We start from the raw sequence: 17,410 nt of genomic DNA on the forward strand, positions 1-17,410 counted from the left end.
TTCTTGTTGCGAAGGCAGACTTTTCATACAATACTGAATAGAAGTGATAGTAGATTACTTTATTTCTGATTTTCAAAGGAATGCTTTCCGTTTCTCTCTGTTGAAGATAATTGCGTATTGTTTTTTTTTTTAAATAGTAACTGTTTTATCAGGTTAAGGAAAGTTTCTTCTATTTGTATTTAAAAGGGTTTTTTAAAATCTTGAATTCATATGTTTTTATCTAATGCATTTTCTACATCAATTGAAATGGTTGTATGAACTTTTTTAATATGGGTGTATTATATTTATAGATTTTATGTTAAAATATCCTTGTATATCTTGGATAAACTCAACTGGATCATGATTTATCTTTTTTATATGCTAGATTCAATTTGTTGATACTTTGTTATGATTTTTGAATATATATTATTGTGTAAAAGTGAGCCTGTGATTTTCTTTCTTGTAATGTTTCTGTCCAGTTTTGGTGCCTGGTTTTGCTCTCTCCTTCGAATGAGCTGGGAACTAGTCACTCTTGTTTTCTCACCTATAATAGCATCTGGGTCCAGTGTTTTTTATGTGGGACAAATTTGAACTTGTGGTCAACCTCTTTAATTGTAAGAATATTCAGGTCTTTTGTTCTTCCTGGGCTAGTTTTTTATTCTTTTTCTAGAGATTCGTTCATTTTTCTTAGTTTTATTTGCCTATAATTGTAGATAATCTGTTTTTTATCTGCTACTTCTGTAATTATTTCCACATTTGATTTATAATATTAACTTGTGGGCCAGGCGTCGTGGCTCACACCTGTAATCCCAGCACTTCGGGAGGCCGAGGCGGGCGGATCACGAGGTCAAGAGATCGAGACCATCCTGGCCATCATGGTGAAACCCCGTCTCTACTAAAAATACAAAAAAAAAAAATTAGCCGGGCGTGGTGGCAGGCACCTGTAGTCCCAGCTACTTAGAAGGCTGAGGCAGGAGAATGGCGTGAACCCAGGAGGCGGAGGTTGCAGTGAGCTGAGATCGCACCACTGCACTCCAGCCTGGGCGACAGAGCGAGACTCCGTCTCAAAAAAAAAAAAAAAATTTACTTGTGTCTTCTCTTTTTACCTGTTTGTTAATTTATCAAATAACTACTTTTGGCTTTGTTTCATTTTTATTATACAATAAAATGAAATTCTTTTCATTGTATTTCTTTTCATTGATTATTCCTATAATTCTTAAACAACTTTATAATTGATGTAACAATAACCTGTACACATTTAAAGTGTAAAATTTATTACATTTTGATCCATGTATATAGCAGGGAAATATCACCACAACAAGAGTGTGAACATATAATCTCTCCCCAAAGTTTTCTTGTGTCTTTTATAATCACTGCCTCTTGCCCCTGCCCACTCCCTCATCCTTAAGCAACCATTGGTCTGTTTTCTGCCACTATAGATTAGATTGTATTTTCTAGAGTTTTATACAAGTGAAATCATGTAGTATAGTATTAACCATGTGTTTGTTTGTTTCTTTCTTTCTTTCTTTTTTTTTTTTTTTAGACGGAGTCTCGCTCTGTCACCCAGGCTAAAGTGCAGTGGGGCGATCTCGGCTCACTGCCAGCTCCGACTCCCGGGTTCACACCATTCTCCTACCTCTGCCTCCCGAGTAGCTGAGACTCCAGGCGCGCCCGCCACCACGCCCAGCTAGTTTTTGTATTTTTAGTAGAGACGGGGTTTCACCATGTTAGCCAGGATGGTCTCGATCTCCTGACCTCGTGATCCGCCCACCTCAGCCTCCCAAAGCGCTGGGATTACAGGCAGGAGCCACTGCGCCCAGCAACTATGTGTTTCTGATCCTTTGTCAGGGCTAGCCAATTCCTAGAGACAGTGAATAACTCACTCATAATCTAGCTGCCTCCATTATGTCGCTCTCATAGGACTTTGATACCTCTCTGCTACAATCCACCTGCCCTGTTCATTTCAAGATCAGGTACCAGGAAACTCGGGACATCCCTATACTGCAGAACTCACTGAAATTATTCAAAGTAGCCAGTCCTAAACATGCTTACCCTGCCTTGCCCATTCCTTCCGCTGAAACCACATAAAGGCTCTTGCCCATGTTTTCATCCCATTCCATTGACCTCCTTACTGACCCTAGCTAGTGCTTCCTCATGTGGCCCCTGCATGGCATGGTGTGCACCTTCCTCTTCGGAACTGCGAGTAACTGTCTTGTCAGCGGCAATCATCTTGTGATCTGTTGGCCTCATCATATTTGAATAACAATAAAATCTGTTTTAAGGCTGGGCGCGGTGGCTCATGCCTGTAATCCCAGCACTTTGGGAGGCCAAGGCAGGCGGATCACGAGGTCAAGATATTGAGGTGAAACCCCCTCTCTACTAAAAGTACAAAAATTAGCTGGGCATGGTGGTGCGTGCCTGTAATCCCAGCTACTCAGGAGACTGAGGCAGGGAATCTCTTGAACCCAGGAGGCAGAGGTTGCGGTGAGCCAAGATTGCACCACGGCACTCCAGCCTGGTGACAGAGCGAGACTCCATCTCAAAAAAAGAAAAAAAAAAAAAACTGTCAAATGATACTCCAAAATGGTTGTACCATTTTATATTTGCAACAACAATGTCTGAGGGTGCTGATTGCTCCATATCCTTGACAGCACTTGGTATAGCTGATCTTTTAATTTTAGTCACTTCAGTGGGCATATACTGGTATTTTATGTTTTACTTTTTATTTTCCTAATGATTAATAGTTTGCAGCATCTTTCATGTGCTTATTTCCCTTTCATATATCTTCTTTGATAAAAATATCTGTTCAAATATTTTGCCCATTATTTTGTTGGAATACTTATTTTCTTACTGCTGAGCTTTGAGAGTTCTTTATATATCTGGATACCAATCCTTTGTCAGATATATTTTTTGCAAAATTTTTTCCCAGCCTGTGATTTGCTTTTTTATTCTCATGTCTTTTAAAAAAAATTGTAGTTAAAATATACACATAATACAAAATTTAACATTTTAACTCTTTGTAAGTATACAGTTTTGTGGTATTAAGCATAGTCACATTGTTGGGCAGCCATCACCGCCATCCATCTCTGGAACTTTTTCATCCTCCCTGACTGAAATTCTGTACCCATTTAAACACTAACTTCTCATTCCCCCTTACTCCAGCCCCTGGCAACCATCGTTCTGTTTTCCTTCTCTATGAGTTTGACTGCTCTAAGTACTTCATATAAGTGGAGTCATACAATATTTTCATTTTGTGACTGGCTTATTAGTATAATGTCTTCAAGTTTCATCCATGTGGTAGCATGTGTCAGAATTTCCTTCCTTTTTAGGGCTAACATTCCATCCTATGTATATACCACATTTTATCCATTCATCTGTTGATGGACATTTAAGTTGCTTCCTCCTTTTGGCTATTGTGAATAATGCTGCTGTGAATGTTGTTGTATAAATATCTGTTCGAGTTCCTGCTTTCAGTTCTTTTGAGTATGTTCCCAAAAGTAGAATTGCTGGGTCATATGTTAATACTGTATTTAGTTTTTTGAGGAATTGCCATACTGATTTCTGTAGTAGTGGTACCATTTACATTCCAACCAGCAGTGTTCAGGGTTCCAATTTGTTAACATTCTTGCCAACCCTTGTTGTTTTCTGGATTTTTTTTATTTTGGGGTTTTTAATTTTATTTATTTATTTTTTTTGAGGCAGAGTCTCACTCTGTCACCCAGGCTGAAGTGTAGTGGCGTGATCTCGGCTCACTGCAACCTCTGCCCCCCGGGTTCAAGCGATTCTCCTGCCTCAGCCTCCCGAGTAGCTGGGACTACAGGCGCGCGTTACCACGCCTGGCTAATTTTTTGTATTTTTAGTAGAGGTGGGGTTTCACCATGTTAATCAGGATGGTCTCGATCTCTGGACCTTGTGATTCACCCGCCTCAGCCTTCCGAAGTGCTGGGATTACAGGCGTGAGCCACTATGCCTGGCCATTTTTTATTTTTAAACAATAGCCATCCTAATGGGTATGAAATAGGTTTTTTGGTGTTTTGTTTCTTTTTTTGAGACAGAATCTTGCTGTGTTGCCCTGGCTGGAGTGTAGTGACGTGATCTCGGCTCACCTCAACCTCCGTCTCCTGGGTTCAAGCACTTCTCCTGCCTCAGACTTCCAAGTAGCTGGGACTACAGGCGCCTGCCACCACACCCAGCTAGTTTTTATATTTTTAGTAGAGATGGGGTTTCACTGTGTTGGCCAGGCTGGTCCACGATCCATCCACCTTGGCCTCCCAAAGTGTTGGGATTACAGGGGTGAGCCACCATGCACGGCCAGGGTTTTTTTTTTTTTTTTTTTTTTTTTTTCCTATTTTTTTTTTTTTTTAGAGACAAACTGTCTCCCAAGCTGTAGTGCAGTGGCACCATTCGTATCTCACTGTAACCTCAAACTCCTGGACCCAAGCAATCCTCCTGCCTCAGCCTTCCATGTAGCTACGTCTACAGGCACATGCCACCATACCCGGCTAACTTTTTTTTTTTTTTTTGAGAGTTTTGCTCTTGTTGCCCAGGCTGGAGTGCAATGGCATGATCTTGGCTCACTGCAACCTCCTCTTCCTGGGTTCAGGTGATTCTCCTGCCTCAGCCTCCTGAGTAGCTGGGATTACAGGCGCCCGCCACCACGCCTGGCTAATTTTTTGTATTTTTAGTAGAGATGGGGTTTCACCATGTTGGCCAGGCTGGGCTATAACTCCTGACCTCAGGTGATCTACCCACCTTGACCTCCCAAAGTGCTGGGATTACAGGCGTGCGCCACCACACCTGGCCCCCAGCTAACTTTTAAATGTATTTTGTAGAGATGAGGTCTCACTGTGTTGGCTAGGCTGGTCTTGAACTTCTGAGCTCAAGTCATTCTCCCACCTCGGCCTCCCAAAGTGCTGGGATTACAGGCATGAGCCACCACACCTGGCCCCTTTGCCCATTTTAAAAATTAGGTTGTTTTTGTTGTTGTTGAGTTGTAGGAGCTCTTTGTATATTCTGCATTTCGGTTCCTTATTGGATATGTGATTGGCATACATTTTTTCCCATCCATGGATTGCTTTTTCATTCTGTTATAGTATCCTTGATTCACAGAAGTTTTTAATATTGATGAGGTCCTACTTAGTCTGTGTTTTGTTTTGTTGCTTGTGCTTTTGGTGTTATATCCAAGAAATTGTTGCCAAATCCAAAGTCATGAAGCTTTGCCCTCTGTTTCCTTCTGAGTTTTATAGTTTTAGGACTTAAATTTAGGTTTTCGACCCATTTTTAGTTAATTTTTGCAAGTGGTATAAGGGAGGGGTCCAGCGTTATTGTTTCACATGTAGATATACAGTTTTCTGAGTACCATTTGATGAAAAGGCTGTCCATTGAATTGCTTTTGCAACTTTTATTTGGGCATATTTATGTGAGTCTGTTACTGGTTCTATATTTTACTCCATTGATCTATGTGTCTATTCCTCTGCTAATACTGTCTTAAATATGGTAGCTATATAGTAAGCCTTAACACTGAGTAGATAGATTTATCCCCTTTTTTTGTTCTTTTTCAAAATTGTCACTGGTTTGTTTTTATTTTTTACTTTATGCAGATAATCTGTACTATACTTTGGTTTCATGTATCAAGTAGTTTGTTCCAAGTTGTGCTTTAAGCAGAACAAATAAATTTTCATATTGTTCTTTGTGTTAATCTGCAATATAAACCTATACCAAATTCTATTTTGTGTATTTGTTTATTGTAGTAATCTGACTGACTCTTTTGCCTCCAGACTCATCTCTTTCAAGGTCCCCAACTGAATCTTGTTTTAGGTGGAACTTAGAAGCAGTAGAACTTAAGAATCTATTTCACAGCCTTAGTAGTCTAGTTTCATTCTCTATATAATGTTGTCTATGCAGGTGAGCTGCTCTCCAGTGCCTTAGTTTCACTAATTTTGGGGAAGGTCTCTTCTCTTGTTTTGGACTTCTCTATCACATTGCCTTTCTCAAGAGAAGACATATAATGAAAGTTGATATCTGGTGTTCTAGGACTTCTTCAGAAGCTTGCCAGTTTTTCAAGCTGATTTCTCTCACTGGCAACTCTTCAGAGTGCTGTTCCTACTCCACCCTCCCCTGGTGGTATGTATCAGTTTTCTACTCATCAGCACCCACCTACTCCTGCCTACTGTGTTTCTCAGACGTCTGCTGCCTGGCTAGCTCATTGCTGCTTTTGTCACTCTTAGAGCTGTCTTCTTCCCTTTTTTTGGCTTTCTGCCTGACTTCCAGGGCAGCTGCTCTGTCATTGCCTGTGTGCCATTCTGTCTTTTTTCCCCCCTACCCCCCACAGATACAACATCTACTCTAATACCACACATTCTCCATGTTCAAACTAACCTCATCACTTTCCCCACCACATTCCCCAAAACTGGTCATCCTCCAGCTTATAGCATTGCAGTTCACTGAAGTTAGACATCTGGGCCTTGCTTACCTCCAACATCTCATTAGCCTTCGATTCTACCCCTATAAATCCTCTTCTCAGTCTCCTTTAGATATTCCTGCCCTGCTGTGAGATCCATCTGGTTTATTGGCTAGATTACTTCTGAAAGCTTCAGTCAGTGACCCTCCTTACTTCAAACCCCACCAGTTGATCCTTCACTCTGCCATCAGTCATTGCTTCTAAAATCTAAATTGTTCCATTTAACCTTGCTGTGATAAAACCTTTGGTAGTTCTTCAGTGTGTTCAGTGGTAAGTTAAAACTTTCACTGTAATGTACAGGCCCCTTCGTGATATGATCGCTGCCTCCTCGAGCCTCATTGTGTGCATTTCCCCGCCCCACCCTTTCCTCACCCACCCTAGTCTTTCATGTCTGCCATTTTTACATTCATTTAACAGATATTTATTGAAGCCCCCTGTGATGTCCTTACCTAGGTCTTTCTTGTTCCCAGGACCAGACAGGCTTTTTCAAGCTTCCAAGTCATCTCAGTTTGAAAGACTATGTCTGACCCTTGTCTTGGCCAATTACTCTTTATCCTTCCAAGTTCAATGATTGTCCCACTGCACTCCAACCAGAGTGAGAGAGCAAGACCCTGTCTCAGTAAATAAAAATAAATAAATAAATAAATAAATCAGCCATAATTTATTTAATCATGTCTCTCTCCCCCATTGATAGACGTTAAGGGTATTTCCAGTATTCTTCTCTTGAAAACAATGCTATATTGAATAACCTTGTACATGGGTCACTTTGAAAGTATGGATATGTATCCGTGGAATAAGTTTCCAGAAGTGGAATTGTGTCAGAGGGGTTGTGCATTTGTAATTCTGATGAATATTTATAGATTATATGAGAGTACCTGTTTACTCAAATTGTGTCAGAGGGGTTGTGCATTTGTAATTCTGATGAATATTTATAGATTATATGAGAGTACCTGTTTACTCAAACTCTTGCCAATGCAGCATTGTCAAAGTTTTTTATGTTTGCCAGTGTGATCGATTAAAAAATGGTATCTCAGCCAGGCGCAGTGGCTCACGCCTGTAATCCCAGCACTTTGGGAGGCTGAGGCGGGCAGATCACGGGGTCAGGAGATCAAGAACATCCTGGCCAACACAGTGAAAACCTGTCTCTACTAAAAATACAAAAAATTATCCAGGCGTGGTGGCGGGCACCTGTAGTCCCAGCTACTCAGAAGGCTGAGGCAGGAGAATGGCGTGAACCCGGGAGGCGGAGCTTGCACTGAGCCGAGATCGCGCCACAACATTCGAGCCTGGGCGACAGAGCGAGACTCCATCTCAAATAATAAAAAAAAAAGATGGTATCTCAGCATTGATTTCTCTGATCATCAGTGAAGTTGAGCATCTTTTCATAGATTTAAGAGAACTGTATGGTTTTTTGTGAGTTATGTTTCATATCGTTTACCCATTTTGCTTTTAGGCTGGAAGCAGCTGTTTTAGTGGAATGGTGGAACAAGAAGCCAGATTGCCATGGAGAGACAACCCTTTCTAGAGATTTGGCTATGAAGCAGAGTAGAGACAATGATAGCTGAAGGATTGATGTAGATGCAAAGAAATTTTTCATCTTCTTTGAAAACTTAATTGTGTTAAAAACTGGTATGAAAGGGAGGGGTTAAAGCTAGAGATGGTGGTAGAAAAAAATGCAGAGTTCCTAAAGGACTGAGATTCCTGGATGGAATTTCAGGGAAGGGGAAAATTTCTGGATATAGTGACTGGGGAGTTAAGGGTGTCCAGTCCAATGGCTTTTATTTTCTTGGAAGGGTAGGCAAGGCCAACAGCCAAATGTGTGGGAGGAGATGGTTAGAGGGGAGAGGAGGTTTGAAGGCACCGCTATGGAGAATTGGAGAGAGCTAAGGAAAGACAGAAAGACTGCAGAAAGTGCTTAGGGTTCCATTGAAGCGGAAATAGTGATTTGTAGTGATACAACCCTTATGAGTTGTTTGATTTTTTTTTTTTTTTTTTTTTAAAGCAGCATCTGGCAGTCCAAGTATAGGGCTGACAGTTTGGGATTTTTCTTTCCATGTTGGTGTAAAAGAAGAACATAGTGTAGCGAAGGAAGTTAGGACAAAAGAATGATTGAACTGACACCAAGTTTTCTTGATTTGGTAGAAAAGGAAATAAAGATAGAGCAGAGATATTGAAAAGAATTAGAGAGGGGTTCAAGAGACTGAAGGCCTGGGTGAGGTCAGAGAGCAGGTGTGGTAGACATAACAGAGAGAACTACAAGGATAGAAAGTGTGGTTGGAGAGTGGGAAGGCAAGATTTATTCAGTATGGGGGCTTTTCTGGGTGATGACAGCATCTGGAGTACAGCCATTGTCGTGAGTGGCCCAAGTGTAGCGGAGATAAAGCGTTGTTGGAGTGAAGGAAGTCAAGGAACTGAGAGGCTGGCCTAGATGGGGATTTTGGTTGTCATCCATGAGGATATTGAAGTCATCCAGGAGAATAGCAGGCCTGGGGGACAGGAAGGAAACTGAGCCACTTACAGTGTCTTCAGTGATAGGAAAGCACAGGGCAAAAAGCTTTCAAGAACAGGGACTGTTAAGCCGGGTACAGTGGCTCACACCTATAATCCTAGCATTTTGGGAGGCCAAGGCGGGTGGATCACTTGAGGTCAGGAGTTCAAGACCAGCCTGGCCAACATGGTGAAACCCCATCTCTACTTAAAAAAAAAAAAAAAAAAAGAAATACAAAAATTAGCCAGGCATGGTGGCACGCACCTGTAATCCCAGCTGCTTGGGAGGCTGAGGCAGGAGAATTGCTTGAACCTAGGAGGCGGAGGTGGCAGTGAGCCTAGATCACACCACCGTACTCCAGCCTGGGCAACAGAGCGAGACTATATCAAAAAAAAAAAAAAAAAAAAAGAACAGGGACTGTTAGAGCAGGCTCCAGGAGAAATGCTTTGCCTATGGCATTCTTGAGGAGTGAGGAGGACCTCAACCCTACTTCCTGAAATGGAGCTCTGAGATGTTTGGAGTAGAAATTTGGAAACCAGAGAGAGAAGTAAGGATAGTGTTGTTGCAAATGCATTGTATATGGGGGGTCAGGAAGTCACAGGAGTTTGCCTCAAAGTCTTTCTCGGAGAGGGATGAGGTTTTCACTGTGATTTTCCTGGTCGTGGTCTATGGACATAGTACCTATTAGTGACATGGATCTTCTTCACTTCTGATGTATCTTTTCCTCCCTAGTGTACGCATACCAATTCTCTCCACAGCTTCCATCACCATGCATTTGTTCTTTTCCCTTGTTCTTGTATTACCTTTCTGGAAAGGAATTTTTATTGTAGGCTAATTGTTATTCCCACCAGTATTTGACCACTGGATATTTCATATGATTGATCTCTTCTGATTTGGAAAATAAAAATGTAATCTCATTATATTCATTTGACTAGTGGGGACAGTCAACACTTTTTTGTGTATTTTCTTAGCTGTTCATTTTTCTCGTCTGTAAATTATCTGTTTAGGTCCTTCAGATTTTTCAAAATTGGACTGTTATGTTTTCAGTATTGTTATGAGTTCTTGTTTCAATTATTTATGAGAGTTCATTTCTTTTTTAAAATAGACTTTTTTTTTCTTAGAGAAATAAGAAAAAATAAAAATTAAAATAGACTTTGTGTTTTAGAGAGTTTCAGGTTCACAGCAAAATTGATTGAAAAGTATAGAGAGTTCCAGCCAGGCGCGGTGGCTCACACCTGTAATCCCAGCACTTTGGGAGGCCAAGGTGGGCGGATCACAAGATCAGGAGTTTAAGACCAGCCTGGCCAATATGATGAAACCCCATGTCTACTAACAATACACAAATTAGCTGGGTGTGGTGGTACACACCTGTAACTGTACCTACTCAGGAGGCTGAGGCAGAAGAATCTCTTGAACCTGGGAGGTGGAGGTTACAGTGAGCCACAATCATGCCCCTGCACTCCAGCCTGGGCAACAGAGTGAGACTCCGTCCTAAAAAAAGAAAGAAAGAAAATATAGAGCATTCCTAAATACCACCTGTCGCCAACACCTGCACAGCCTCCTCATTATCCACATCCTACACCACTGTGGTACCTTTGTTGCAATTGATGGACCAACATTGACTCCTCATTATCACCCAAGCTTTGGTGTTGTACATTCTGTAGATTTGGACAAATGTATAATGACATGTGTCTACCATTGTAGTATCATACAGAAGAATTTGACTGCCCTGACAGTCCTCTGCTCCACCTGCTTACTCCTCTCTCCCTTTTCCTAACTGCACAACCACTGATTTTTTTTTTTTTTTTTTTTTTTTTGAGACGGAGTCTCAGTCTGTCCCCCAGGCCGGAGTGCAGTGGCGCCATCTTGGGTCACTGCAAGCTCCGCCTCCCGGGTTCATGCCTTTCTCCTGCCTCAGCCTCCCGAGTAGCTGGGACTACAGGTGCCCGCCACCACATCCGGCTAATTTTTTGTATTTTTAGTAGAGACGGGGTTTCACCATGTTAGCCAGGATGGTCTCGATCTCCTGACCTCGTGATCCGCCCACCTCGGCCTCCCAAAGCTGGGATTACAGACGTGAGCCACCGCACCTGACCTTTTTTTTTTTTAAAACAAGGTCTTGCTCTGTCACCCAGGCCTGAGTGCAGTGATGATCGCTCCTCACTAAAGCGTCGACCTCCCAGGCTCAAGTGATCCTCCCACCTCAGCCTCCTAAATAGCTGAGACTACACACACACACCACCATGCCCAGCTAATTTTTGTATTTTTTATAGAAATGTGGTCTTGCTGTGTTGTCCAGGCTGGTCTTGAACTCCTGAGCTCAAGCAATTTGCCTGCCTTGGCCTCTCAAGGTGTTGGGATTACAGGCATGAGTCACCGCACCTGGCCTTTTTTATTTTCTTTTTTTTTTTTATCCAGTGATCTTTTACTGTCTCCATGGTTTTTCACATTGGCTTCTGTCACTTAGTAATATATGTTTAAGTTTCTTCTATGTATTTTCATGTTTTTAGCTTATTTCTTTTTAGCAGTGAGTAATATTTCATTGTCTGGATGTGCCATCACTTATTTATCCATTCGCCTGCTGAAGGATATCTTGATTGCTCCCAGTCGTGGCAATTATAAATAAAGTTGATGTAAACATCCATGTGCAGGTTTTTTTTTAAGTGGCATAAGTTTTCATCTCATTTGGTTAAATACCAAGGAGCACAATTGCTGGATCATATGGTAAGAGCTTATTTATTTTTTTGAGAGACTACCAAGCTGCCTTCCAAAGTGGATGTACCATTTTGCATTCCCACCAGCAGTGAATGAGAGTTCCTACTGCTCCATATTCTTACAAACATGTAGTATTGTCAAATGTTTTGGATTTTAAAACCAAAATCCATTTTCATAGATGTGTAGTGGTATCCCGTTTTAATTTGCAATTACCTAATGACTTGATATTCTGTGTCTTTTCAGATGCTTATTTGCCGTACTGTTTATCTTCTTTGGTGAGGTGTCTGTTCAGGTCGTTTGCCCATTTTTAATCTAGTTGTTATTTTTCTTGTTGAGTTTAAGAATTCTCTGTCCTTTGTCAGATCTATCTTTTGCAAATATTTTCTCCTAGTCTGTGGCTTATCCTCTGATTCTCTTGGCATTGTCTTTCACAGAGTAGACATTTTATATTTTAATGAAGTCCAGACTATCAATTATGTTCTCATGGATCATGCCTTTGATGTTATATCTAAAAAGTTCTCGCCATACCCAAAGTCATCTAGATTTTCTCCTGTTATCTTCTTGGCATTTTATAGTCTTATGATTGATATTTAGGTCTATGATTCATTTTTAGTTAAATTTCTGTGAAAGATATAAGGTCTGATATGGATTAATTTTTCTATATGTAGCTGTCCCGTTCCAGTATCATTTGTTGAAAAGACTATCTTGCTCCATTTTATTGCCTTTGCTCCTTTGTCAGTTGACTATATTTATGTGGGTCTGTTTATGATCTCTGTTCCGTTCCGTTGATCTGTTTGTCTTTTCTTTTGCTAATACCACAGTCTTAATTACCATAGCTTTAAAGTAAGTCTTGAAGTCCAATAGCATTAATCTTTGACTCTTCTTTAATATTGAGTTGCCCCTTCAGAATCTTAATGTCTCTCCATGTAAACTTTAGAATCAGCATTTTTATATGCACGAAATAACTTGCTGAGATTATGATTGAGATTGCATTGAATCTATAGGCTTATTTGGGAAAAACTGACATCTTGACAATATTGAGTCTTCCTGTCCATAAACATTATTTATGATGGACTTCTTTATGTTTAGGAGCTTTTGTTTTTTCTGTCAGATATTCCACTTCTACCTTTATGATTTCTTAATTGCCTTTTATGCTTAGAAAGTTTTTCCTCATCCTGAGCTCACATATTCATTTATTTTCTTTTAAAATGTGTTTTTCAAGCATTTAATTTTTAAACCTATGTGGAATTTATTTTGGTATATGGAATGAGGTGGTGGTCTAACTCCCTCCTCTCAAATATGTAGTTATTTTTCCCAAAACCATTTTCTATTGATTTATCAAGAATAGACATGTATACATATACATATATAACTGTCAGCTTTCCACTTGTTGTTTGACCCTTGTGAAGGAAATTGTATGAGTTTCCAATTTTGGATTAGGCTCAGGTAGTAATTGAGCTGGGTTCTGCCAGAGATCCATGTTAATTCACTATCCAGACAGAGTTATAAAATGTAAGTTTTATGAAAATCTAACAGTATATCACTGGTTTAATGATCACAGCCTAGGAAGAATGGGGAAATTGTCAAAATCTTATGTGGATGCACCTGAAGGCCACTGCTGAACCCATTTCCCTGCTAGGCACGGCTGCTGGTACCAGGGGCAAACTCCTGGAGTATATATGAACCACCTACATCTCCCTCTCTTCCCCACTACCCCTGAGATTTTCATGTGTCCCTTAAGGATATGTGTCCTACTTCCCTTGGAGAGTCACTACCACATTGAACACTTTAGACTGTGAGTCCTGTGAAGATGGGGCTCATGAGTGTATTGCTCCCCAGTTGTTTCTCTAGCACTAGCTCAGTATAGGGCATAAAAATCTGAATGGATGAACAAACCACTATTACTGGTGGGGACATGCTACTATCTTACATGGTTCGAGGTGGAATAAAGGTTGAGAACAGCTATATAATGTGTTCCTTGAAGGGCAGCAGTACATCAGTGCAATCAGCCTACCTTCTCCATACTTCTCACTCTGAAAACTGTAAAGCTGCACCTAGCAATCAACTTGGGAGCTTTAAAAGGGACTGCTCCCTAGCTCTCACCCACAAAGCTGTAGTCTAGCACAGGTGACTTTTTTTTAAAAGTTTTTTGGTCCAGATGTGATGACTCACGCCTGTAATCCCAGCACTTTGGGAGGAGGCTGAGGCGGGGAGGTCACCTGAGGTCAGGAGTTTGAGACCAGCGTGACCAACATGGAGAAACCCCATCTCTACTAAAAATTTGCTGGGCATGGTGGCACATGCCTCTAATCTCAGCTACTCGGGAGGCTGAGGCAGGAGAATTGCTTGAACCCGGGAGGCGGAGGTTGCCGTGAGCCAAGATCACACCATTGCACTCCAGCCCGGGCGACAGTGCAAGACTCCGTCTCAAAAAAAAATTAAAAAGGAGTCCTATTAAGACTTATTTTTATTTTTACAGGTTGGATATCTCTAATCCCAAAATCTGAAATGCTCCAAAATTTGATACTTTTTGAGCGCAGACATGGTGCTCAAAAAAATGCTCACTGGGACATTTTGGATTTCAAAATTTGGATTAGGGACTAGGTGTGGGAGCTCACACCTGTAATCATAGCACTTTGGGAGGTTGAAGCAAGAGGATCGGTTGAACCCAAGAGTTTGAGAGCAGCCTAGACAACATAGTGAGATGCCGTCTCTACAGAAAATTTTAAAAATTAGCCAGGCATGGTAGTACATGCCTATAGTCCCAGCTACTCAGGAGGCTGAGACAGAAGGATCACTTGAGTCCAGGAGGTAGAGGCTGCACTGAGCTATGATCATACCACTGTCTCCATCCTGGGCAACAGAGCAAGACCCTGTCTCTTAAAAAAAATCTGAAACACTACTAGTCCTCAACCATTTTAGATAAGGGATAGTCAGTCTTTATAAAGACTCAATTAGTTATTGGATATCTGAGGAAGCATGCATATCAGGCTCCCAAAAGATCATTGGTTTAGGCACACATTTTAATAGCTTGGAAATCCAGAATACTCTTCTGGTGACCAGCTCAGACATAGTCCTGATAATATAGGACCTCATCTAACATGACTCCCTATTTTCCAGATAAGCATGGATTCCTGGTTCATTCTTCTTCTGCTCGGCAGTGGTCTGATATGTGTCAGTGCCAACAATGCTACCACAGGTAAATTGTCATTGATAAGGCTGCTGTTTGAAATGAAATTTTGCTTTCACATTTAATGAGCCAAATTTGAAAACCGAGATGGTATTTGAAGAAAGGAATATAAAAATTTTATTCAAAGTGATGGTAAAATAGGTGTCTTCAGAAATCTTGGAATTGTATTGAATGCTCAGCATTGTTTTTCATACATATATAACTGCTTTAAATAAATCAAAGAGATTATGTGTTCTTTCCTGAAAAGTAAAATAAACTGTTGACATTTACAACTCTATATATGGTTTCTGAGGAACTAAGTGAAGAATCTTGTGTCTTTCTCCCTTAAACCGTAGTCCTTTGGAGGAGGTAGGAAAGGTCCAGCATTAGATAAAAACATAGGGGGTGGGTGGTGTTGAGGGGGATTGGTCTTTGCTTGGTCTCCATATGTTTGAGAGTTTATTAAGGCTTGCTGCTTTGTGTCTCACAACTTTTTAGCCTCACATTCTTCATGTGCTATTTCCTTGTTTTTTGGTGTTTGTAGTTGCACCTTCTGTAGGAATTACAAGATTAATTAACTCATCAACAGCAGAACCAGTTAAAGAAGAGGCCAAAACTTCAAATCCAACTTCTTCACTAACTTCTCTTTCTGTGGCACCAACATTCAGCCCAAATATAACTCTGGGACCCACCTATTTAACCACTGTCAATTCTTCAGACTCTGACAATGGGACCACAAGAACAGCAAGCACCAATTCTGTAGGCATTACAGTTTCACCAAATGGAACGTGGCTTCCAGATAACCAGTTCACGGATGCCAGAACAGAACCCTGGGAGGGCAATTCCAGCACCGCAGCAACCACTCCAGAAACTTTCCCTCCTTCAGGTACTAGAGATGATTCTGTTTGTTCTTTTGCTCTTTGAGTTTAGTCTTCCTTTTATTATCTTGTTTGTGTTTTCTAGCCTTAAAATTTCTTCAAATAAGTAAAATTGCTCAAGTGAAGTAATGAAACCTGTATGTGGAATTTTTGGGTTAGCATGAGTGAAGAGGAAAGAAGAAAGATTCTGGAGAATATCTTTCTGTTAGGTGGGATCCTGGTTAGATTGAGAGGACTTAAATGTGTTTAAAGGTAGAGAAGAAGGCTTAAAACGACAAGAGAAATAGAGGAGCTCATTGACAATGCAAGAGACTGAAGATGAAAAGATACAGAGAATGAGTAATAAGATTAGGTTTGGAAAGGGAGGGATCCATGGAGACCATGGAAAGGAGAATGGATATTGATGTCCATGACAATTAGATATGGAGTGGGGGCCAGTGGCCAGGGGTGGCATTAGGCTCTGGGAAATGGTTACATTGCAGTGCCAGTTGTTCAGGGCCTCAGGCTGAAGCAGTAGTCCCAAGGATAAAATCAGAGACATGGATCTGAGACCAGGGCAGGTAAGACAAGTTTCTGACCTCTTTGAACCTTAGGTACCTTGTCTGTAAAAGAGGATTAGAGATACCCTCAAAGGGCTTCTATGAGGAGTAAAGGAAATAATCATTACCTGATTGCTATGTAACTGTCATCCCTTTTCTAGCAAAAATCACTCTTTCCTCTTCTGTGTTCCCAGTTAGATGGTGAGTGCCCCTAAGCAGAATCACATCTCGCTCATGTGGAACATTCAGGAACTGTTTGCTCAGTTGATTCTCATTTGTTACTACAGATGATATCTTTTACTGTGCCTTATAACTCAGACCCTTCACCTGCCAGCTTTTCCCCATATTTTCCACCGTAAAGACAAGACAGCATTTGCAGTTAAGAGCACAGTCTCCAGTGCCACACTGAGTTTGAATCCCAGCTCTTCCATAAACCAGCCATGTTTATGGCATAGCTGGCTTACTTTATCTCTCTACCTCAGTTTGTTCATCTGTGAAACAAGAATGAGTGATAGTAATAGTTCTTACCTCATAGAGGAGATATTAGGATTAAACAAGTTAATATGGGTAAAGCACTTATAAAGGTGCCTACACATGGTAAGCACTGTTTTTAAGTGTGAGCTGTTAGTATTGTCGTGATTATTGCTCTGATAGTTACCAGTAAAATATATGAAGGTACCTTTAATGCAGATGGCATCCCACTATTCTTGATGAGATAGGGGACTGCAGACAAATAATGTCTGATACTTGCTTTGTGCTTTAGAGTGAATGTAGTTTTGTCTTAGTTATTACTGTGTGCTAGGCATCGTACTAAGAGTTTTCTAGAATAATCCTATGAATTAAGTTCTATTTTATGTTTTATAGGTGAAAGTATTTTACAGTGATGAAACCGTAATTTGTGGAATGTTTTTCAGTGTACAGGTCATGACACAATTCATGAAATCACTTTAGCAGGCCACCACTAGTTGTTTGTTTTGTTTTATTTTAATGGATGATCCAGTTCCATGTTTATTCTTTTAATGTTACATACAATTTTTTGAAATTTTAGTAACAACATAAAATGTTGGGTTGTGGCCATTGCTTAGGGAGAAAGGCAGGATAACTTGTACAAACTGAATGAGTGAATGGAAAAGGTGGAGACTGTAACACAGGCCTGACTGACTGAACAGCCCATGTTCTGTT

General features: G+C 40.7%; 1 protein-coding gene across 11 annotated transcripts in view; it reads left to right on the forward strand.

The window, feature by feature from the left end:
• The window catches only part of PTPRA (protein tyrosine phosphatase receptor type A), a 162,622-nt gene that overhangs the window by 77,550 nt on the left and 67,662 nt on the right, over positions 1–17,410 (forward strand). For all 11 annotated transcript variants that reach the window (XR_010154307.1, XR_010154305.1, XR_010154306.1 and 8 more), the window contains 2 exons: positions 14,763–14,841; positions 15,356–15,697. Coding sequence is in view for 8 of the 11 variants with exons in the window: in XM_009436716.5 (XP_009434991.1) it covers positions 14,763–14,841; positions 15,356–15,697 (421 nt within the window). In the remaining 3 variants the exon portion in view is untranslated. The remainder of the gene's footprint in view (positions 1–14,762; positions 14,842–15,355; positions 15,698–17,410) is intronic.

This window comes from Pan troglodytes, chromosome 21, assembly GCF_028858775.2.
Source record: "Pan troglodytes isolate AG18354 chromosome 21, NHGRI_mPanTro3-v2.0_pri, whole genome shotgun sequence".
Taxonomy (NCBI): domain Eukaryota; kingdom Metazoa; phylum Chordata; class Mammalia; order Primates; family Hominidae; genus Pan; species Pan troglodytes.